The 25216-nt window shown below is 37.3% G+C and overlaps 1 protein-coding gene across 5 annotated transcripts in view; it reads right to left on the bottom strand.

Annotated features, from left to right (window-relative positions):
- Nucleotides 1–25216, bottom strand: part of CCSER2 (coiled-coil serine rich protein 2) — a 187127-nt gene that overhangs the window by 138155 nt on the left and 23756 nt on the right. For all 5 annotated transcript variants that reach the window (XM_030797951.1, XM_030797953.1, XM_030797954.1 and 2 more), the window contains 2 exons: nt 5852–7310; nt 4514–4710 (listed from right to left, as the gene is read on the bottom strand). In XM_030797951.1, coding sequence (XP_030653811.1) covers nt 4514–4710; nt 5852–7271 — 1617 coding nt within the window. In that variant the 5' untranslated portion in view covers nt 7272–7310. The remainder of the gene's footprint in view (nt 1–4513; nt 4711–5851; nt 7311–25216) is intronic.

Raw genomic sequence — 25216 nt, 5'->3', positions numbered from 1 at the left:
GAATGTATTCTAAGAATGGAAAGGTAGTTTACTATTTGAAAATCAAGCCATGCAATCTACCACACTAACACAAAAAAAATTTCATTATCTCAACAGATGTAGAGAAAGCATTTGGTAAAACTTAATGTTCATTCACAACAAAAATTCGGCAAACAAAATAAAAGAGAACCTCCATATTCTGATTAAATTCCCTCTCAACTCCCAAAAACTTTAATGGTGAGCTATTAAGGCTTTCTCTCTGAAATTCTATCACCATTTCAATTCAACACTACGTTGGTGGTCCTAACTCATGTAATAGGGCAAGTGCTGGGGTGGTGAGGCAACTTTTTTGCAAATGGTATGATTATAGAGTGTATATACAAGTTCCAAAATCATCCACAGGCAAATTATTATAACTAGTAGATGAATTTACATGACAAAAATCAGGTATATTTGTACATACAACAAAAATTCATAAAATTATAAAAATGGTACCACTTACAGTGTCAAAATCAAATATGTGTAACATTTTATAGAAAAGTATAAAACATTAGCAAGAAGTATTTCTAAAGTCTGAAATTAATGGAGGACTGTATCTCCATCATAAATATGTCAATTCTCTCCAAAATCATCTATAAATTCAATGCAATCCCATTCAAAACCCCTGCAGGTCCTTTCTGGAAATTGACAAGCTCATTCTAATATTTAATTGGAAATACAAAAGGCTAAGAAGAGCTATGGAAATCTTGGAAAAGAACAAAGCTGGAAGACTTACCCTACCAGGCAGCAAAATTTATTTTAAAGCTACAATAATGAAAATAACATATAACTGACAAAATAAACAGAAATATTTGTCTATGCAATGAAATATTTATACACGCAGTCATTGATTTATGACAAAGATGACCCTGAAGTACAGTGGGGGAAAGATGACTAAAATAATCTTGACATCTATCTCAAACCATACACAAAAATAATTTCCAGATGGGGACTAGAGACCTACAGGTAAAAGGTTAAAAATAAATAATGCTTTTAGAGCAAAACATTGAAACATGTATTCATGATATTAAGGTGGGAAAAGACTTCACAAACAGTTTTTAAAAAAGTGGTAACGGTAAAGGGAAAGCTTGTAAAACTGGACAATATCAAAATTGGTAAGTTCTATATCAACAGACACTACTAAGAGATTTCAAAAGCAACTCACAGTAAAGAACACACTCTACATATATAAAATGTAAATATACACATGAATACAAACATCTACATATTGATACAAAATAAAATATTTATATCAAAAAATATGAAGAATTTTTACAAATCATTAAGAAAACAAACCCAACAGAAGACATCTGACAGAAGAGGATATATCCTAATGGCCCAATAAACAGATGTGAAGGTGCTCTGTGAGTAGTTACCAAAAAATACAAGACAAAATCTCAATGCAATACTACTATACCCACAAAACAGCAAAAATGCAAAAAGGCAGAAAGCACCAAGAATAGACAAGAAGGTGAATTTTCTGGAATGTTCATCTACTGCCAATGGGGAGTGTTAACAGGCACAATCACTTTGAAACACTGACAGCATCTTTATCCATCAGCATAGCCTATAACCTAGGAATCTCTCTCCTACACATTTTCCCAACAAAAATGAGTAAGTGTTCACCAAAAAAACATACATCAAAATCTTCACAATCATGCAATACTCTAATAGCCAGAAACTGGAACCAACCTAAATGCCCATGAACAATAAGTTGTAGTATATTCACACAAAGGAATATGATACAAGAGTAAAGAAACTGTAACTGACAAATACATAGTATTAATGAAAAGAAGCTAGATATAAACCAGCACATCTTCATGATTTCATTTATATAAAGTTCAAGAACAGTCAAAACTAATTTATAGTGACAGAAACCAACAGTGATTGCAGAGTAAGAGAATGACTGACAGAAAGGGAACACTCTGGAGCGATGGGAGTATTCTATATCTTAATATGGATGACTGTCAAACAAGCATACACATTTATCAAAATTCTCCGGTCTGTCTGCAGAAGATTTGTGCATTTTACTGTATGTAAATTAGACCTCTGCATAATACTGGTAGCATTTAAACAAATAAATAGCCGGGATTCTAGACTGGTGTTATGAAAAGTAGTCAGTCTACAAACTATTTGTTGGGATCCTTGACATGATTAGGAGACTGCACCAGAATGTATATCAACACACTGTTTCTTTCAAAAAGGAAGACTTACTACAAAAACAATGTCAGCAGAAATGAACAGTGGGTGGAACTAAACTGTGTTAGAAGTGACACAGTTGATGTACATTCTAGTGAAAGCTCCTTATCTTGACCTGGACTGGTAGAAGCAGTGTTGCAGAGACAAGAAAAGTGAGAATATGCTAAAAGTCTCTGGGGGTTAAGTAAGAGATACTACTTTGAACCACTTTAGGAAAAAAAAGAAAAGGAAAAAGAAACAGAAAAAAAAGCAAGACAATTTAAATAAAAATAATAAGATGGCAGAGTAAATAAAGTCCAAGTATAGCAATAAATGCAAACATAAAAGGATTAAACTCACTACTCAAAAGAAAAAGACAAACTGAAAATTTTAAAATAATGAACTATTTGCTATACATAAAAAAGGCTGATAGTAAAAGAAGGGAAAATATATAAATAAAACTGGTAAGGTATATTAATATTTGGAAAAAAAAGGAGTCTGAAAACAAAAAGCATAATTAGAGATAGAGAAGATCACTAAGTAATGATGGAAAGTCCAATTCACCAAAAAAAAAAAAAAAAACCCCACCAATTCTGAACAGGTACACGCCTAAAATTTATACAAAACAAAAAATTCACGTAACTTCAGAGCAAAAATGGTAAATCCAACATCACTGTACGAGAACTCAACACACGGTTCTCAACTTTTCCCATCAATTCTCTATCCTTTCTCAGACTCTGTCTGAGATCAGAAGAGAAAGAGAAGATCAGAAGAGATCAGATCAGAAGAGAAAGAGAAACACCATCTTGTTCCAAAGCACAGAATGAATGTTTTTTTCTTCCCATACCATAGACATAAACCTACTGAACAAGGAGGAAACTCATGGACCTTAAGGACTAACAGTCAATCCAGATGCATTCTGAAATCTTTTAGAGAAAGCTATTTTGTGATTAGTTACAGGAACAATGAACTGAATGAAGGTGGTTAGCCTCCAGAAACTGTCAGGTACTACGTGGTTTATTGCTGCCATCTGCTGGACACCATGTTCATTTGCACTTAATCATATTTGCCTTAAAACTCCTAGTAAGACAGCATGTAAGGTCTTAAACTTATCTTTTCTGAGCCTCCTTTATCTAATGAGATGAAGACACTGCCACTAAATTAAATGTTTGTATGCAAGGTGTTGATAGAGGTTAAAAACATGTTTGTGCAATTTAAGCCTCTGGTAACAATGGCTTAAGTAAAAGGTTTACAGGAGCATAGAAAATTACACTGCCTGAAATCCACTTGGAATTTAATATATCCACAAAGACTGCCAATTTTCCCATACAACTACTGGAAAATCATATTTTATATACTGAATAACTGCAATGAGTCACTTTAAACATACCAATTACACTTTACCCATATGGCATATTATCCATATTACTTGCCATGTTTCTTAAAATATGCACATATAAATTCATGGCAGGTCTTCTAACACTTGCCCATACCTGATTCCCTTGCCTTCCAGGCACACACAAAGATTACAGTTCCTGTCCTTTTAGTGTTTAGATGGGACCACATGATTAGTTCTGGTCAACAGATCATGAACAAAAGTGCCAAGTGTTGTCTGCAGGCCAATGCAAGTAATTATACGTGTGAGACCCTCTGGCACTCTCTTCCTCTGCCATAGTGAAAAGAAGGGACCTCAAAAGACGGTCAAGCCCCAAAATCAAAGCGGCTTAGATCACTAAAGACAGCTGCCCTAGAGAGCTGTCCAGACCCACAACAGACTTTCTAAGAGTAAAATAATACACTTGTATTGCATTATCCCACTGAGAGTTGGCACTTCAGTGTTACCTCAGTACAGCACAAAGGTCTCTCAACAGCAGCACTACTGCCATCTTAGGCTCGATAATTCATTGTGGTCTCTGTCTTGTGGACTGTGGGATGTTAAACAACATCCTTGGCATCTACCCACTAGATGCCAAGAAGCACTCATCAATACGACAACCAAAACCACCTTCAGTCATTGACCTCCTCCCCCAATCTTTGAGAACCAGTGGCACAGATTAACCTACTAATATAGTATGCACATATGTATGATGAATATATATGTAAACATGTTGAGTATATTTAAGTCAAATGTCATATATTCTCCACGCTTTATTTCATATTAGAGTCAGATATTTTATAGGCTCTTAACAAATATGAATTTCCTTTTCTCAAAGTAGTAAAGTTAATTCATAAATTTTTTAAAAAAATCAATCATATCACAAGTCTCTCTATAGTAGGGTAAACAAAATATTCCAAGAGTATATAAATCCATACATACTATGCTGTTCATTTCAGAGGACTCATAGCTCCCAACTGGATGGACATTTCCAATGGGTTCCAAGCCTTCTTCATCCCACATGTATGTTCCATCAGAGCTATCAGATGGAGAGAGTTCAAACGAAGAACCAGCTCTGTAGTCTGTATCTGGTGAAACCAAATTATTCCCAGAAGTATGTTTTGTACATTCACTCCTGTCTTCAAGAGAAAAAAGGTTATTGATTCACAAAAATATAATTGTTTCTCATGTCCTAAAAATCTAAGTGCTAATAATTTGATATATCATAGCAAAAAAGCTGGCTCAAGAAAAGCACTCATAACTGTAGCATTTTCTATATCCTAAGCAATAAAAACATCAAGAGCCAAAATCTTTAAAATAACCTACTGAAATATTTTCTAATAGAGGAAAAGAAAATTCATTTAGTCATCTTTCACTTCTGTAATATTTCCAAAAATGTAAATAAACCCTCATATTCCTATATTTCCCAAGATATTTATTTTTAAACACTGGCCAGGAAACTCCTTTTCCTCTGTGTACACTATTTAACTTCATAGATTAAATAATGTAGGGTACTCATAATTGCCTCCCTATAAGGAAATAAACTTGTTCCGGCAGTCTCTTTTAGAAGACCTACAGACAATCAAGGGTTTGTACATGCATTTCTATGCATGATCTAGTCCCCTGATTATACCACATGTCTATATCTAATCCCTTTAGTTGTTCTTTATTCAGGTATATGGGCATACAAATACCAAATACATTTTCTCCTGCATTTAGTAACAGGATAACCAAACATAAGAGGAAATGTTTAACAGGTATTATTTCACTTTCTTCAGTTTAATAAATAAATAAAGCTCTCTCAGAAAGTGTATCTACAAAAATTGCTAAACAAGAAAAATTTTCTAGGATAAAAAAATCCATCAGATTAGACATAACCTATATTATCTCATTGTATCCCCTTTGGTACAGCTTTACTCTTAACAAATAGCAATGAAATGCTATCCTAAGAGAAGAGATGGTTTGTTTAATGGCATACCACACTGGTTGAGGTAAGCAGGGGAAGTCATTTAGAAGCACTGCATATACTAAGCAGGAATAGGCTGTGTATAACAGCCAAAGAACAACAAAGAGTGGTTTTATTAATATTGTCTTGGATAGGGTGAAAAATGGGGTATGGAGCAAAAGTCACAGGAAAATAAACGTTGCCCCACCTCAATTTTGTCTAAACCCTCCATGAAACTGATAATATCTTGAAATCTACCTGAAGATAATCCTAAATGTAAGTTCAGTTATATTATTTAAAAGAAAGCAAAAAAACTTAGGATAAGTAATATTTACCAGAGACACTTATATCTATCCACTCATCAGTTTTACTGAAGGCTTTTTCATTTTCCTTGGGGGAATCAAATATATCCTGTGGTGGCCCATTTTCATGTTTCTCTTCTTTGAGAGACATTTCCTCTGGAGTTATTCTAGTTCTGTTGGAGTCTTCTATATCTATAAAATCATCACTAAAGTCTTCACTTAAATCATTCTTATCAGAAGATGACAAAGACGACAAGGAAATGTCATCCACATCATCAGAACTCAGGTATCTAATTTTAGCATCATGTTTCATGGTCTGGTTGTTTTTTGTTCTGTAACTTGCATTTTCAATCAGTTCTTGGTCCTTATTAGCAGCTCTGTCCTTAGCCAAAACTGTAGCATCTTCCTCTACACATGTGTCAGCAGGTGAATTTTTATTTCCATCAACTGTCATAGTCCCAGAATATGGAGATCGGCTAGATTTCAGTAGAGAGGGATGAACCATTCTATAACCTAAAGTAGAAGTTACACCTGGGCCATTTGGTAAAGCCAACTTCTTTCCACCAGCAGCATAAGGCCTATTAAATCCATACCCCAAATGTTCATTCCCATTGAGTACTTCTGGCTGCCGGGAATTTCTTGTTAGCATACTTGACCGTAGAGGCACTCTAATGGATAGCTGTTGGTTCTGATAAGGCTTTGTAAGATCCACAGCTCTATTAAAGGAATGTGATCTGGTTATAGATGAAGGTGGAAGGAATGAATTCTGAATGGAATGTGAAAAACTTTGCGACCTTACCATTTTTTCACAATTAATAGATTTACTACTGTCTGGGGATTGAGCTAAGCTTTCTCCAGAACTGCTTCTGGTGGCACAGGAGTTCGCTCTAGGCCTTTGCATGCTACCAGCCGACCGGTTTCCATAAAATCCATTCAACTGTGATTTTGGAGTATTGACCGAAGAATATGAAGTCCTTCCTAATAATGTGCCTTTGGTGAATTTACCCAAATTAGATGGTCCAGAAAAAGACTTTTGGTTTAGCTCCTCTGTAGATGACACAAACATAGTGGATGGCTTTGCTAACTTTGATGTGAATAAAGAAACACTTTTCAAACCTCCCTTTATCCCATTTTTATCAAACATTCCTTGAGCAGGAACACGTTTTTCAGGATCAATTATTTTATCATGTGAATTTTGAGTATTGTTAGGCTCTTCGGCACCTTGTGCACAAAGTTGATATTTATTTGCTTTCCTCCAATTAAATGAATGAGATGATGGACAATCCGAGCCATTATTTTTGATGTAACTTTTGACATTACTATTCTTGGAAGTTCCTAATAAGTTAACAGGTGTCCCATTTGGCATTGGTTGCAATGTACTTCTTACAGATTTTGTTCCATACTTTGGCAACTTGGAACCCAAAAATGTCTTGATTTGTGTTTTTTCTTCCATGAGCTATAAGGTGCATTTGTTCTTAAAAGTTGACAGAATCTGTGAAGAGAAAAAAGTAGTACATTAAACATTCCTAAATAAGGATAATTACATGAATTATTACATAATATGATACTTACACTTTTATATGCAGAAAAGCCCAAAAGCTACTCATGATTCCTACAGAACTCCTGGCAAATACCAAATGCACTAATTAAATTAATAACTTTATGTTGGAAGAAAATAAAGAACACTTTTATAAACTTTTATAAATGTATGCTATGAATGACAGCAAGATCCAGAAATAATAAAATTAAACCACCAAATTTGACTATGTAAAAAATAATACTTACAGAGTACTTCTTCCAATTTCTAATCGAAATAATTTTTTCATTTTGGGTAAAAGTTTCTCCTTTAAAAATAAGAACATACAGAAAGCCACAGCCAGTGCACTCAGGCAAGAGAATGAAATAAAAGGCATTCAGATTGGAAAAGAAGTCAAACTATCTCTGTTTGCCAGTGATATGATTATATATCTAGAAAATCCTACGGACTCCTCCAAAGATTCCAAGATTTGATAAATCCAGTAAAGTCACAGGTTGCAAAATCAAAGTACACAAATCAGTAGCACACCAACAATGACTAAGCTGAGAATCAAGAACTCAATCCCTTTGACCATAGCTGCAAAAAAATAAAATAAAATACCTAGGAATACTTAACCAAGGAAGTAAAAGATCTCTACAAGGAGAAGTGCAAAACACTTCTGAAAGAAATCACAGACAATGCAAACGAATGGAAATACATCCCACACTCGTGCATTAGAGGAATCCATATAATGAAAATGACCATGCTGCCCAAAGCAGTCTACAGATTCAATGCAATTCGTATCAAAATACCAACATTATTTTTCCCAGAATTAGATAAAACAATCCTAAAATTCATATGGAACCAAAAAGCAATCTTAAACAAAAAACCAAATCTGCGGGCATCACATTACTTGACTTCAAATTATACTACAAGGCTACTACAGTAACAAAAACAGCATGGTACTGGTATAAAAGTACATACATAGAGCAAAGGAACAGAGTAGAGAACCCAGAAATAAAGCCAAATACAATCAACTGACCTTTGACAAAGCATACATAAACGAAAATTGGGAAAAGAACCCTTATTCAATAAATGTTGCCAGGAAAACTGGATAGCCACATGTAGAAGAATGAAATTGGATCCCTATCTCTTACCATATACAAAAATCAACCCAAGATGGATTTAAGACTTAAATCCAAGGCATGAAACCATAAAAATGCTAGAAGAAAATCGAGGAAAAACTCTTCTGATATTGGTCTAGGCAAAGAATTTATGACTAAGACACCAAAAGCAAATGCATCAAAAAAATAAATGAGACCTAATTAAACTAAAAAGCTTCTGCTCAGCAAAAAATAATCAGAGTAAACAGACAACCCACAGAATGGCAGAAAATACTTGCAAACTATGCATCTAACAAAAGATTAATATCCAGAATCTATAAGGAACTCCAACTAATCTACAAGGAAAAAAATAATCCCATCAAAAAGTGGGCAAATGACATCAATAAACATTTTTCAAAAGAAGGTATACAATGACCAAGAAACATGAAAAAGGCCGGGCGCGGTGGCTCACGCTTGTAATCCCAGCACTTTGGGAGGCCGAGGAGGGCGGATCACGAGGTCAGGAGATCAAGACCACGATGAAACCCCGTCTCTACTAAAAATACAAAAAATTAGCCGGGCGTGGTGGTGGGCGCCTGTAGTCCCAGCTACTCGGAGAGGCTGAGGCAGGAGAATGGCGTGAACCCAGCAGGCGGAGCTTGCAGTGAGCCGAGATTGCGCCACTGCACTCCAGCCTGGGCGACAAAGCGAGACTCCATCTCGAAAAAAAAAAAAAAAAGAAACATGAAAAAAATGCTCAACATCACCAATCATCAGGGACATGCAAATTAAAACCACAATGAGATATCACCTTATCCCAGCCAGAATGGCTATTACTAAAAAGTCAAAAAACAATAGATATTGGCATAGATGTGATGAAAAGGGAACATTTAGGTACTGCTGGTGGCAATGTAAATTAGTACCACCTCTATGGGAAACAGTATGTAGATTTCTCAAAGAACTAAATCTACCATTTGATCCAGCAATCTCACTACTGGGTGTCTACCCAAAGGAAAACTGTATCAAAAAAAAAAAACCTGCATATGTATGTTTATCACAGCAAAAATTCACAATTGCCAGATGTGGAACCAACCTAAGTACCCATCAACCGATGAGTGAATTAAGAAAATACACCATGGAATACTACTCAGCCATAAAAAAGAATGAAATAATATCTTTTGAAGCAACTTGGATGGAGATGGAGGCCATTATTCTGAAGTAATTCAGGAATGAAAAACCAAATACCATATGTTCTTACTTGTAACTGGGAGCTAAGTTATGGGTATGCAAAGGCATACAGAGAGGTATAATGGACACTGGAAACTCAGAAGGGGAGATGATGGGAGAGGGATGAGAGATTTTTTTAAAACTACACAATGTAGTATGGTACAATGTACATTATTCGGATGGCATGTGCACTAAAATCTCAGACTTTACCACTATACAATTCATTCATGCAGCCAAAAATCACCTGTTCCCTTAAAGCCAGTGAAATAAAAGGTAATTAAAGAATATATTATTTTTTTAAAAAAATACATGATTTTATAAAAGCTAGAAGACATTTGAAAAACCTTAATTACTAAAGCCATGAGAATTTTTTTTTATTTTTAAAACAACTGATTCCAAGTCAACCCTGGCCTAAGAAGCAGAGTTCCTATAACACATGTTATTATGTCAAAAGTAAATATTTAGAAAATCGTACAAATGTTCAAGTATAGAGTGAAAAAAGACTAAAGAACATCCTGTTACCAACAACTAATAAAAGATATATATATATATATTTGTGTGTATGTGATTTTTTTTAGCAGAAAACCTACCAGTTACACACTGTAATACAAAAAACTATTTAAACTAAGAACCTATAAAGTTTAAAAAGTAGTGGACAGAAAAAAATTCTGTATGGTACAGTATGATAGTTAGCCTGATTACTGCCTGGAAGCAGTAGTGAGAAAGAAATGTGAACTAAAAACCTTGAAAATTTTAAGAAATACCTCCAGTTTGGATAGAAAAATTTGATTTGTCATGCCCTAGAAAAGTTGAGGAAAAATATCCCGAGCACAGAGGCTTCAAAACCTAGGCAGAGGCATCACCAGGATCTGCCAACTTCTAAGGCCCTATACTGAGTTGAGGGAAGGATCTGAAGCCCATAGAAATGTACTATACCCTCAGCAGTATGAAATGAGACTGGTATAGGACATTTCACACAACTACAGAGATGGGAAAGCATAGGGCCACAGAAGGGCAAAAGCAAAGTCTTGACCTAGGTATCCAAATTAAGCCTGAGCAAGACAAAAAGAAATGCCCATACAATCATATAAACAGTTTCTTGTAACACAGAACAACACAGAATAACCATGCATCTAATGAAACAAAAGCCCAAAGATGAAAAGACAAAACAGGTAAATTGAAAAGAAAGGCTTCAGCGTTAAGGAAACCAATTAAGAAGAACAATGAATTTGAAAAAAAAAAAAAAAAAAAAAAAAGAAGAAAAATCTTAAGGTAACAAGAGTATATCGAGGAGGCTAAGGTGGGTGGATCACTTGAGACCAGGAGTGTGAGACCAGCCTGGACGACATGGCAAAACCTCATCTCCACAAAAAAAAATACAAGAATTAGGCAGGCATGGTGGCACACACCTGTTGTTCAGCTACTCAGGAGGCTAAAGCGGGAAGATCAACTGAGCCCACGAGGTCGAGGCTGCAGTGAGCCGTGATCAAGCCACTGCGCTCCAGCCTGGCTGAAAGAGTGAGACCCTGTATCAAAAAAAAAAGTATCGAGAAAAAAAAGACAAAGATATCGAATTAGAAAGAAAATGTAGGACACAGCCTGAACAGAAAGATAATTAGTATCCCTGAAGTAGAATAACTAATTAAATGGAAGAGAAAAGGCAGGAGGACATAATAGAAAACATCCCTAGAATAAAGGTGAAAAAAAATCTATGGAAGGAAAGAAAAAATATACCAAATCACAGATGCAAATACGTATCCTATTTAATGAAATACCAAGGTTAAAGAAATAATTCTCCAGAAATACAAGTAGAGAAAAAAAATCACCTTTAAAAAATTTTTTAAACTTGGAATATACAAAGGAAATAACTGGATATCCTTCCAAAGAAATGCTGGAGCCTCTGGGGATAACTTAATCCTATAGGAATCACATTAATTTTACCTTTAAAAATTTATTCTAAATTCACCACTTCCATTCCACAATTTTAGTTTGTATACTCATCATTTCTTCCTGTACTACTACCAAGGATTCCTACATTTATGTCAAGATTCCAACCTTACCTCTATTCAAACTGTCAGCAGTTATCTTCTTAAAGCACAGATCTGGATCACGTACTTCTACTTATTAAAAACCATCTGTGAGACTAGGAACAACAAAATAAAACCCAAAACTCATTGTACAGGGAGCAAGATACTCCATTTGGTTCTACCTTATCCTTGTTGTATACTTAAGCCAAGATAACGTTATTTGTCGTTCCCCAAAATCCATCCTATATTTTCTAACTTCTATGCCTTTGCTAAAGACCACTTGGAAGATTCTACCCTCAAGATCCAAAATCACCACATCCACCAATGTTTCCAGTTAAAATTAATCTTACATCATTCTCTATTCTCTTCACAGCAATAATATCGCTGAGTTTGTCTTCTAATTGTGTGCATGTCTATTTGACCCACAGGAAAGTAAACCTGCTGAGAACATAAACTAAGTCTTATATACTGTACTTTGAGGCCAGCTACAGGACTACAAATTTAACAGATCCTCAACTTTTAAGTAAGTTCATAATTTCTTAATGTAAATTAATTCAACAGTAAGGAAAGACTAAAAAAGAACTTTGTTTTGTGGACCTGTGATTGACTGGTAATAGCTCCCTTGGGCAATATGTTGAAAAGGATTCTGAGGCCGGGCACAGTGGCTCACGCCTGTAATCTCAACAGTTTGGGAAGCTGAGGCAAAAGGATCGCCTGAGCTCAGGAGTTGAAGACCATACTGAGCAACATAGTGAGACCTCATCTCTACTAAAAATTTAACATTAAAATTTTTAAAAAACAAAAAGGATGCTGAGGTCAAATCTAGCTTCTGAAGTAGTGACGTGATCAAGCAGCAATGTTTGCCAGGAGCAGAGCAAGGGACAGTGGCAATATCCATGCCAGACAACTGTCTTCCTCATTTTTGATAATGGTCTTTTCCACAAAACATACTACCATACCCACAACCACTTTCAGTATAAACATAAGAAAACTGGTATTAATATTACATATTAGGGTCATTTTGCAAATCAATAAATAATACATGTTAAAGACTAAAGAGCCTGTGAGTCAGAAAGGCTTTAACATTTCTCCGCCTGTCACAAGTAGACCACGGAAAGAAAATTATATTCTTTCCTTTCTCTATGCCTCTATTTTCCTGCCTGAGATGAGGGTAATACATGTTATCTCCCAAGAGCATCTTCAGTATTAATAACTCAGAGGCACAAGATGAGCCCAAAAGACAGACACACTGTTACTAGTGTTTGTGGTTCCACCACTTTGTGGGGGTAAAGAATAATGTTAGAACCTGAATGTGCTATTCTCTATGAAGAATAATGATTTCTAAATGTACAAATAATTGCAACACAAATGACATCAATCATCTTGAACTTTGGTCTTAAGATAAACTAGTCTGACAGCTCCACTATGAAGTTTACGTTATGAATATTATCACTTCATTTGTTGATGAGCTACTGTCTGTCTTTAAATGTTCATGAAATTTTCCCTTATATTTGCTTATAATTTTGAAATAGACATTGTGAGTCTGCTTCATTTTGGAAGCCATGCTGTCTTTGATGCACTTTATCTAATCTGTAATCTGTTAGGTGTCTAAAAAATCCATTCATTAACAATTTGAAAAAATATATGTTGCCTACATCATCTAATGATATAATCTCTGAGACACTTTAATACCATCTGTGAGCTTTAATGTAGTGGTGAACTAAGACTAATATCTGGACCAGTGCTTGAAAATGTCTGAGTTTTTTTTAGTTTCTGTAAGAATAATTTTTTAAAGTATAGCAAATTCACAGTATTGGTATTTAATATTTAAAATTTTTTTTTCAGGCTGGGCGTGGTGGCTCACGCCTGTAATCCTAGCATTCTGGGCAGCTGAAGCAGGCAGATCACCTGAGGTCAGAAGTTCAAGACCAGCCTGGCCAATATGGTGAAACCCTGTCTCTGCCAAAAACACAAAAATCAGCCATGCGTGGTGGCGCACACCTGTAATCTGAGCTACTCAGGAGGCTGAGGCAAAAGAATCACTTGAACCCGGGAGGAAGAGGTTGCAGTGAACCGAAATCACACCATTGCACTCCAGCCTGGACAAAAGAGCGAGACTCTGTCTCAAAATAAAATTAAAAAAAAAAAATTCAAAAATACTTATAAATGCCTTTTTTTAAAACTGTAAATCAAGTTTCTCACTTTTAAAAGAAATCCACAATTGGATAAGGGAAAAGCAGCAGCAAATATTATTAAGCACTTACATGACAGGTACCATGCTTACCACTTCATCCTTTTTGTTTAATCTTCATAACATTATAAGGTAGTAGATTTCTTCCCATCTTAAATAGCTAAAACCAAGATTCAAAGAGGCTAATACACTTGTCCAAAGTCACAAATTCACAAACTGTCAAAGAGGATTTGGGTTCAAGTTTACCTGATTCCAGGGCCAATGAAAACTGCCTTCATGACAAACGAATGAAATACAGTCAGTGAGCCATGCAATGATGTTACAGTCAATGATGGACTACATTTACAATGATGGTCCCATGAGATTACAGTGGAGCTGAAAAATTCCTATAGCCTAGTGACATGGTAGCCATTGTAACATTGTAATGCAATTACTTTATTTTTCACATATTTATTGTATCCTGTTTGTACAGTGTTTATAAAGTCCATACTAGTGTGCAATGATGTCTTAGGCCTTCACATTCACTCACCACTCACTCACTAACTCATCCAGAGCAACTTTCAGTCCTGTAAGCTCCATTCAAGTGACCCATACTGGTATACCATTTTTTCTCTTTTATATAGTATTTTTATTGTACCTTTTCTATGTTTATGTAAATTTAGATAAACAATTCCTTACCATTGTGTTACAACTGCCTACAGTATTCAATACAGTAATATGCTGTACAGGTTTGTAGCCTATAAGCAAGATAGTATACCATATAGCCTTGGTGTGTAGTAGGCTATACCATCTGCATCTGTGTAAGTATACTCTATGATGTTCACAGAACAATGGCCTAAGGAGGCATTTCTCAGAACAGATCCCCTTCGTTAAGCGATGCTGCCTGTATTCTGAGAAGCCTACTGACAGCAAGGGACAAGAATGAAGGAAGGGACTGAATGGCTAATGTCAGAGGAAAAGCATAAAGACTGCAAAGGACCTAGATATTAATTACAGAAATTTAGCAGAAGAACAGTAAGAGCTGTCACTTTTTCAAACTCCTTTCATATCCATTACCTCATCATCTGAGGAACCACCCACTCACTGTCTTTTTTTAGTTTTTCAAATAGTTTTTTAGAAGGTATAAGTTGTCTTCATTTTAGGGGTTTAAACAGACATAAACTCACTACTAAGTACAAGAGCAATTAACTGAAAAACAATACTGATGACTACACACATATAAGCAGTTACTTCGGAAATCTGCTTTCAAGTTCAGACAACTAGATCAGAATTTAAAGTGATTTTTTTTAACCTTGTGTTACTCAACTACTTCTTTCATATCCCCTTTTCCCATTTTTTCCTGGCTGTCATCTGTGGCATAAGCTGATTCAAAGGCTTGATTATAGCAATTAAATAAGCAGCCAGGCGTGGTGGCTCACGCCTGTAATCCCAGTACTTTGGGAGGCCCAGGCAGGTGGATCACCTGAGGTCAGGAGTTTGAGACCAGCCTGGCCAACATGGTAAAACCCCATCTCTACTAAAAATACAAAAAAAAAAAAAAAAAAAAAAAAAAAAAATTAGCTGGGCGTGGTGGCAGGCGCCTGTAATTCTAACCACTTGGGAGGCTGAGGCTAGAGCATCGCTTGAACCCAGGAGGCAGAGGTTGCAGTGACCGGAGACTGCACCATTGCACTCCAGCCTGGGTGACAATAGTGAAACTCCATCTCAAAAATAACATAACATAACATAAAACATAACATAAAATACCAATAAGCAAAATGGACAACTTTAGCCAAAGGTTTAAAATGGTGCACTTACTTCCAGATTCTTCAAAGTTTTAAAGAGGACATGCCATGCTCAACACAAAGCCTCTTTATTGTATCAGTAGGACCTTTCTGTGCTCCAGCTACAACTTCATTTTCACTCACATAAATGGAGTTCAAAGTAACTTGTAAAAGTTAGGCTCAAAAGGAATTTGTGGTTTAAGAACATTAAATAAGGTTATTATGCAGATCCAATGTATATTACTTCCTGAAATTTAAATTTAAAAGAACAGAAATGCTAACAAGTAAAGAGGAACCAGAAGTTCCCCTGGCCAAACCATAAAAATTTCTCCCTCCAAATTTTACCAGTTGGTACAGGAACACAAAACTCAAATACCTGTGGGGCATGCAAATGTCATTAATGTGCGGAGGGCTAGGAAAAGATGACACATGCCAAACTACGTCAATATTGACCCATATACTGCCTTTTAAAATAGTAGACAAGTATAACAATTAAGTACAGACATTTTACAAACACCAGGTCAAATCACAACAAGCAAACATTTAACATTTCAGTCTATATAGGATCTGCTTGAGCAAAGTTCCCTAAATTAAATTAAATGGGCATTAGGGACAGGGCCATAGGAGATCCAGCATCAGGAAGAAGAGTAACAGGAGTAACATTAACATGGATGGAAGACTACCAGGCCATAAATTCACTAATGGCACATACTGGGTTTGATTCACCAGAATACATTACTCAAGCCCCAGCTTGCTCAGTATATGACAAATAGTAAATATCTAAACATGAAACATTTTGTAAAGATCTACATACATTAGAATTATAGTTTCATAGAAAAATGTTAGTGAGGCCAGGCACGGTGGCTCACATCTGTAATCCCAGCACTTTGGGAGGCCGAGGTGGGTGGATCACCAGAGGTCGGGAGTTCGAGACCAGCCTGACCAATTTGGAGAAACCCTGTCTCTCCTCAAAATACAAAATTAGCTGGGCATGGTGGCGCATGCCTGTAATCCCAGCTACTCGGGAGGCTGAGGCAGGAGAATCACTTGAATCCAAAAGGCAGAGGTTGCAGTGAGGTGAGATTGCACCATTGCACTCTAGCCTGGGCAACAAGAGCAAAACTCCATCTCAAAAAAAAAGAAAAATGTTAGTGGTAGTTTCCACATAATAGAATACAACATGGTAATGAAGACCTAATTATTGCTATATGCAACAATACAGATAAAACTAACAGGATCCTTTAAACAAGAGAATCCAGAGACTTGAGGATAAATATAGTGTGATTCCATTTATATGAAGGTCAGATTTCCATTTTCGATGTAAAAAGCTGCAATTAATATCACTCTTACCTAAAAACCTGGAAGAGCCAGATAATCTTCAAAATCATAACCTTTCATAAGCCCATCAGAAAGCTGTTATTATAAGGCAAGCAAGTCAATCAAATTCCAAAGGGAGACAAGCCCCTCCCAGGAGAGATGGACATTTAACAGTTTTGCTTTTGGCTGAGCATAAAAGACAGAAATGACCACCATAAAAAGGAGTAATAAGCTAACATTTTAATGTCTGCTTAAAAGCCAGATGTGGACTAGCACCAACAGCAAGCTCTTCCTCATGGGCCTCAACCTAGCATTCAAGAGAAACATATAAGAAAGCCCCCTCTTAATGGCACAGGCTTGCAGGAGGTGATCAAACGCTGCACTGGAACAAACACAAACCCTCTCCCTTCCCTGCCTCCTTCTGTCCTCTGAAGCAAAAGCCTTAAACTGCTGGGGAAGAAGCAGCAAGACTTCTCACCCAGGGCACAGGAAAAAACCCAGTGCATGTGGGGGAAACAGAATGGAATGAGAGAAATGTTCAGTTGATCCATTTATGTGAGAGTAAGGTAAAGAACTGATTAAAGTAATGATGATAATATGTGTTAGAATACAGCAGTGGTTCCACAGTGCTTGTGTGTATCAGAATCACCCAGAAGACTTCATTAAAACAAGATCTCTGGACTCCACTCCCAGAGTTTCTGAACCAACATATCTAAGGTAGGGCTTTAGGAAAAAGTATTTTTAACAAGTTTCCAGGTGATGTTGATTCTGCCGATCTGGAATTCACACGTTGGAAATCCCTGGGACAGAGACTAACTCTGCAAGAGGGGGCTAACTGAAAAGGGGTTGACTGAGATGTTGGCAACTTGATCTGGATGGTGTAAAATTCACCAAGAGTACATCATTTAAGATTTATGTATTTTATTGTATGTCTAAGTTATACTTCATTTTTTAAAGCTTCTCTTAAAAAATTAAAAGCCTCGCCGGGCACGATGGCTCACGCCTGTAATCCCAGCACTTTGGGAGGCCGAGGCGGGCGGATCACGAGGTCAGGAGATCGAGACCATCCTGGCTAACACAGTGGAACCCCGTCTCTACTAAAAATACAAAAAATTAGCTGGGCGAGGTGACGGCGCCTGTAGTCCCAGCTACTCAGGAGACTGAGGCAGGAGAATGGCATGAACCCCGGGGGACGGAGCCTGCAGTGAGCCGAGATCGTGCCACTGCACTCCAGCCTGGGCGACAGCGAGACTCCATCTCAGGAAAAAAAAAAAAAAAAATTAAAAGCCTCAAACTGCTTCTACTCCTATAAATAGTAAAAATAAGCCTTATTGCAAAGACAACTTTTTTCTACAAATTGATAAAAGAAATAAGCATGTATCCTGCTCTTCTTGTATTTCAAAGTAATCAAAAAATTGACGGAAAATCTTCTTTATAGAAGAACCACAACTAATAAATACAGAAAAAAAGAATCACAAAGTAAGAAAATCTGAAACACTCCATTAAATATCAAAACACCCCTCAAAAAAGGGAGTGTGACAGTTAAAACTGAAACTATTAAAAGGTGAGTGGTAAATAACACCAGGGATTAATTATGCTGTTTTCTCTACACATGATGTTTGAAAACATCCATATATAACTTCTATTTAAAAAAGTAAACCCCAGCCGGGCACAGTGGCTCACACCTGTCATCCTAGCACTTTAGGTGGTCAAGACAGGTGATCACCTGAGGTCAGGAGTTCCAGACTAGCCTGGCCAAGATGATGAAACCCCATCTCTACTAAAAATACAAAAATTGCTGGGTGTGGTGGCAGGTGCCTATAATCCCAGCTACCTGGGAGGCTGAGGTAGGAGAATCACTTGAACTCGGGAGGCAGAAGTTGCAGTGAGCTGAGATCACACAACTGCACTCCAGCCTGGACAACAGAGTGAGACTCCGTCTCAGAAAAAAAAATAGAGTAAAAATAAAAAAGCAAACCCCAAAGAAGGATGCTTTCATCAGGGAAAGAGATAGGAAATAAATTTCAGCACATTCTACATTATCCTCCTTCTCTTAGCATTCATTTTCATTCTCTCTCAGGAGCACCTGCATACTCCTATTCAGAGAACTCCCAAACCCTGGATCTCTACATTTAACTCCTCCTACAAAAGACAAAGGACTCTTGAATCAGCAAAATCATAAACTTCTAACTACCCTGACCAAGGCTGATCAGCAGTAGCATCAATAACACCTAGAAACGTGTTAAAAATAGATTTTCTAAGGCCTTACCTTAGATATAGTGTTCAGCAATTCTGTAGAGCCCAGAGATCTTGTTTTAATGAAGTCTTTCCGGTGATTCTGGTACACACAAACACTGTGGAACCACTGCTCTATTCTAACCCCTATTATCGTAATTAGTTTAACCTGTTCTTGACCCGACCCTCACATAAATCAACTAAACATTTTTTACATTCCATTCTATTTCCCCCAGATACAATGGACCTTCAGAGTTGCAGGTGCACCAGGGGGAGATAAATCAAGTCCCCTCCCAATTCCACAACTGTATAAAATACTATTGATACAGTAATGCCTGAATTAACTCATCCTCGGGGAATTAAGTAATCCTTTGGACATAAAGCACTTTTTAAAAAGAAAAAAAAAAAGTGTATGTCCTGAAAATTAGATGTTCCTGGTCTTGAGTCATTTCCAGTGGGAGAAGGTTACATGAATCTTTCTGAAGAGCAAACTTCACTAAGCAAAGCAGGGTCCTAGGACCAGGAGACAGTAAATGCCTAGGTTCACAGGTCCCACATACAGAAACTCCTCTACTTTCGACTCATAAGCTTCTGTACATATGAACAAAGCAACCAACTGAAATAAGTTTCTCAGCAATGCCGGACACCAAAGGAAGATGTTAGTGATTGTTTACAAAAAGAATTTATGAACAGCCTTTCAGAACTTAAACTGTTTGTAAATAAATGAGTTTCTGTACCTGAAAAGAGTGGAGATGGTGAATGAGGCAATCACATTACGTGTCTGTGTCTGGGTATAATTAATAAATATATATATACACATATGTGTGTGTGTATGTGTGTGTGTGTGTGTGTGTGTGTGTATATTTAGATAGGGTTTCACTGTCACCCAAGCCGGCGTGCAGTGGTGCTATCACAGCTCACTGCAGCCTCAACTCCTGGGCTCAGGTGATCTTCCCACCTCAGCCTCCCAACACACATATATTTGAATTTAGACAAAGTAAAATTACTTTCCAGAGCTAGAGGAACATTAATGGTGTAGGTGATTCCACCCATCATTCCACTCTATAAAAATATACTTACAAAGTGAACATATAGGAAAAGACATGAATCTCTTTCTCCCTCAGTAAGTCTCAGTTTATACATGCTTGGCACAGTATGAGCAAATTACCAACAGTGAGATACTACTATCTGAAAATGGGTATTTTTTGCAGAAGCCAACTCTCTGAACCGACCAACTCTTTGGTACTCAACCAAAGCTGCAAGAAAAGATAACCAGGTTAAATTTACATCACCATCTGGTTTCTCAACAGCAATTTTGACTATACAAGATTTTTAAACTCCATGCTAACTTTAGACCCTAACCTCACCCAAAATGTCCTATTTCATAGTTATCTATGTCTTCCAAACCACTGTAGGCAGGGGAAAACAGAGGTGAGCAACTCAAGAGGCATGTGTGTTCTTTACTGTCTAGATGGCTAAATTCCACCTAACGGGAAAGGAAAATCTTACTTAAAATCGTGCATTAAACCACATTCTCTTCTTCAACAGAACTACTTTATGCTTTCCATAACACCATTATGTTACCCATAAAAGCATTATTTGTCTACTAAATATTTACTGAACATCCATTATGTGCAGCAACTGCACAAGTTATTGTGGATACAGTTGTCACAGACAGATATGAACCTTGCACTCCTAAAGCTAATGGCCCAGCAAAGACTAGACATTTAAAAACACAAAAATATGGCCGAGCGCGGTGGCTCACGCCTGTAATCCCAGCACTTTGGGAGTCTGAGGCGGGCGAATCACGAGGTCAGGAGATCAAGACCATCCTGGCTAACACAGTGAAACCCCATCTCTACTAAAAACACAAAAAAATTAGCAGGTCAAGGTGGCAGGTGCCTGTAGTCCCAGCTACTCGGGGGGCTAAGGCAGGAAAATGGTGTGAGCCCGGGAGGTGGAGCTTGCAGTGAGCCGAGATCACACCACCGCATTCCAGCCAGGGCGACAGAGCAAGACTCCATCTCAAATAAAAAAAAAAAAAAAACAAAAAACACAAAAATATAATAAATGTCATAAAAAAGAAATATGAGGGCATACACTGGGAAGCAAGTCCAATGGAGGGAAAAGGGAACTAGGGAATTTTCAAGGTTTCTATGGACGGTGTAGTTAGTCATCAGCCCCAATTATTCAACTAATTGTAAAGGTTTATGCCTAACTTGTTGGGAGTTCTGGGGCTCACAGACATGTGTTCACACATATAGTCCTGTGTCTGAAATGCACTACCCCTCACCCTTCACACATTCTTCATGGTATCAAACCGTTTTTGCAGAAGCCAAACTCACCAGCCTCAGATGTGGGCTCTCGTTTCTTGTCAACACACCAAGTAATGCCCCTCAGACACTTAAAGTTTATTTTCCCTCCACTGGAGGCCAAGTTCTTTGAGAACACAGACTGACTTTCATTCACCTGCTGCCTCAGTGAAGCCCTAAGACATAGGCTGGCACCTAACTGGTTCTTTACAAATGTAGGTTAAAAGCAAGAATAAACAGCATATTCCTTAACAGTGTCTTGTTAGGTATTTTACTAATTTTTACCTCAAATTTACATCATCAGCACATCTATATGTATATATACACACACACATAAAGCATAACAGCTTATCACACAATTGGCGGTATATTTCAATTAATATCTGAGGTCCTATAGAACTGGTTTATAAGCTCCTATTTATAGGTTCCTGTTTACATAAGTAAAACAGGTACTAATGCATAATATTGATTTTTTTCCACCTCTCCACAAACTATACTGGGTTACTAACCCTAATGAAGAAACCAATCTCTTCCCTGATAGCTTTCTTCTTAATAACGTATTCTAATTTAGAATCTCAATCTCTACGCATATCCATGATACCTGCTTGTTTCATTTTTTTGAAGAAGGAACTTAAAACTTTTGGCATAAAACGCTTTTTAAAAAAAATACTAAATTACAAAAGAAATAGAGTATGGCACAGTTTTAGTCTCAGTATGACTATGCTCTTCAAATACTGGCTCCCTGTATGATTTAGTTACAAAATGTTTTAGATAATTGCTCACACAATTCTTAATAGCAACTAGGACACCCATACCTTAACATTTTTTAAAAGTAAAAATCCTTAAAATAGTTAACAGCATTTAACCAATCCCCAGAGTACTGACACTGACAATCTGCTTGATTTGCCAAATACCAAAGTGACTAAAGTTAGGTGCAATGTTTGCCTCTATAAATTAACTATAATGACCATCAAATATCTTATTGTGCTTAGGACTAACAGAACTCAACTTCTTCCTTTGTAAAGAGGCCATGCTTAATCCACTGCAAATCTCCACCTCAGATTAATACAACACCTTTTTTTTTTTCTTTTTTTTTTGGAGACAGTTTCGCCCTTGTTACCCAGGCTGGAGTGCAATGGCATGTGGCATGATCTTGGCTCACTGCAACCTCTACCTCCCAGGTTCAAGTGATTCTCCTGCCTCGGCCTCCCAAGTAACTGTGATTACAGGCGCCCACCACCACATCCAGCTAATTTTTGTATTTTTAGTAGAGACAGGGTTTCACCATGTTGGCCAGGCTGGTCTCAAACTCCTGACCTTAGGTGATCCACCTGCCTCAGCCTCCCAAAGTGCCGGGATTATAGGCGTGAGCCACGGCGCCCAGCCTCAACACTTTTTTATAAAGTAACTATAAGACAAGATCCTGAAAAGTAAAGAAGGTACACATAGTACTTGCCATAAGCAGCTTATGATCTAGTAAAGGAGAAATGCTGTCATTACAGCAATGACTTAAAATACATTCATTTAGTTATTAAACATTTATTGAAAGCCTATTATGAATCAGGCTCTAAGATACAGGTTGTGGATAAAATAAGACCTTCCAATATAAGGGAAAAGACATGTAGACAAGAGAAGGGGAATGAAGTACTTTAACTGCTAGAGCAGAGTATAAGGGGTAGCACATGGGGGAACAAAAAAGAAAGTGCTTAACTGGGAGACAGGGATAACACAAATGGCTTCGTAGAGGAGGCAATGCTTGAGCTGAGTCTCAAAAGATAAATAGTAAATAGAAATAAAGACACTGAATGTGAAAAAACAATACAGCCTAAGAGCATAAACAAAAACATAGAACCAGCATGACACATTCAGAAAACTGTGGTTGGCTGAACAATGGTAGTGAACAGGGTTTCAGAAATGCATAAGAAGAAAGGAAGAATAGTGGAAAAATACAGCCTACAGAGTGGCTTATGTGCCATACTAAGAAGTCTGGACTTTACTACGGGCAATTAGGAAACTAAAGGGTTTTAAACTATTAAAAAAAAAGATCTGACGTGAATTTTGAAAAGTCACTTTGATTTAAGTATGCAGGAGATGGGTTAAGAAGGGGAGATGGGTTAAGAGGTTACAACGTGAGAAAGACAACAAAGACTGTAGCAAAAAGGTACAAAAGATATCAGCAATATTAAATCTAAAGAATTTTGTCACAATAATGGGCACAAAATGAGAGAATAATATTTAGCAAATAAATGGATGAGTGATTGATTGGATGTGGGAGATAAGAGGAAAGAGCTCAAAATTCTGGGCTTGTCTGACTGGACATGATGTTTTTCCCCAGACATAATGTTTGCCTTTCATTGAGGGCAAACATTATGTCTGGGGAAAAAGATCACAAACTTAGCATGTCAAGCTAACTTTGAGGTGCATTATCTAGAGAGCATATGCGAGGGTGTTTACTGGTCAAAGGAGTCTGAAATGCAAGGGCAAAATCTGAAAGGAAGATGATGATTTGAAAGTTATCAGTACGGGAATGATGGTCAAATTTCCCACCAAAAACAAGCGAGGTCACCTGGAGAAGATGTACAACAAGGAGATAAAGGCACGGTCCTGGTATTACCAACACTTAAAAAAACAGATGGGGGGAAGCGGGGGGAGGGGGGTGGCACAGAGAACGTATGATCTAAGCGTAAAGAAGAGAACTAAAAAAGTAATTTGAAAGAAACTTTGAAGATAACGAGCAGTAGTGTCAAATTCCACATATAAGTAAACTAAAAACCAAAAGGAATTGGGCTTGGTAGTTTACAAATTTGGTCACCTTTGCCAAAGCAGTTTCAGGAGACAAGATGAGGACAGAAATCTGACTACAGCAGGTTTAAGAATAAAGAGATGAACAGTCAGGAAATATACCCTATTCTTTCAAACAAACCCTATTTAAAAAAAAAAAAAAAAAAGACAGTAACTTGAGACAACATAGAGGCAATCTTCTTTGTTTTTCTGTTTTTTGTTTGAGATAGAGTCTCCCTCTGTCACCCACGCAGGCAGGAGTGAAGTAGTGCAAACACAGCTCACCGCAGCCTTGACCTCCTTGGGCTCAAGCAACCATCCTGCCTCAGCCTCCCCTGTAGCTGGGATTACAGGTGTGTGCCACCACACCTGGCTAATTTTTGTATTTTTTGTAAAGAATGGGCTTCCGCCACATTGTCCAGGCTGGTCTCCAACTCCAGAGCTCAAGTAATCCACCCGCCTCAGCCTCCCAAAGTGCTGAGATTACAGGCATGAGCCACCATGCCTGGCCTGGGTTTTTTTTTTTTTTTTTTTGTACCCTCTTTTCTGCAGGAAAAGAGCTCAAAGAGGAGGTTAAAAATAAAGAAAATAGTGGGGAAAATATTTGGAACAAGATCCCACCATGAGATCAAGGTGGGCTTCCAGTCCCATTAGGAGACTGAAAATGCTTAAGGGGAAAACAAGGCAGAAGTTCTGATTTACAGCTAAGTCCAGAAGAAAGTGGCAGCTTGATGGGAATGGTAAACATTATGCCTATGGTAGCCATGCTAATTGCAGGCCCCACTCACCCACCTAAGTCAAGACTGGCTAAACCTGAAGGGTGTGGAAATCACACCTGCAGCTGAATGGGGCTGCAGGAAGTAGGTACTAGGTCTTACTAAACGTTATGAGCAAACTCAACCAACAAAAGCATACAGAACTTGAGC

The sequence above is a fragment of the Nomascus leucogenys genome, chromosome 18 (genome assembly GCF_006542625.1).
Source record: "Nomascus leucogenys isolate Asia chromosome 18, Asia_NLE_v1, whole genome shotgun sequence".
Taxonomy (NCBI): domain Eukaryota; kingdom Metazoa; phylum Chordata; class Mammalia; order Primates; family Hylobatidae; genus Nomascus; species Nomascus leucogenys.
This window is presented reverse-complemented; position numbering and strand designations above follow the sequence as displayed.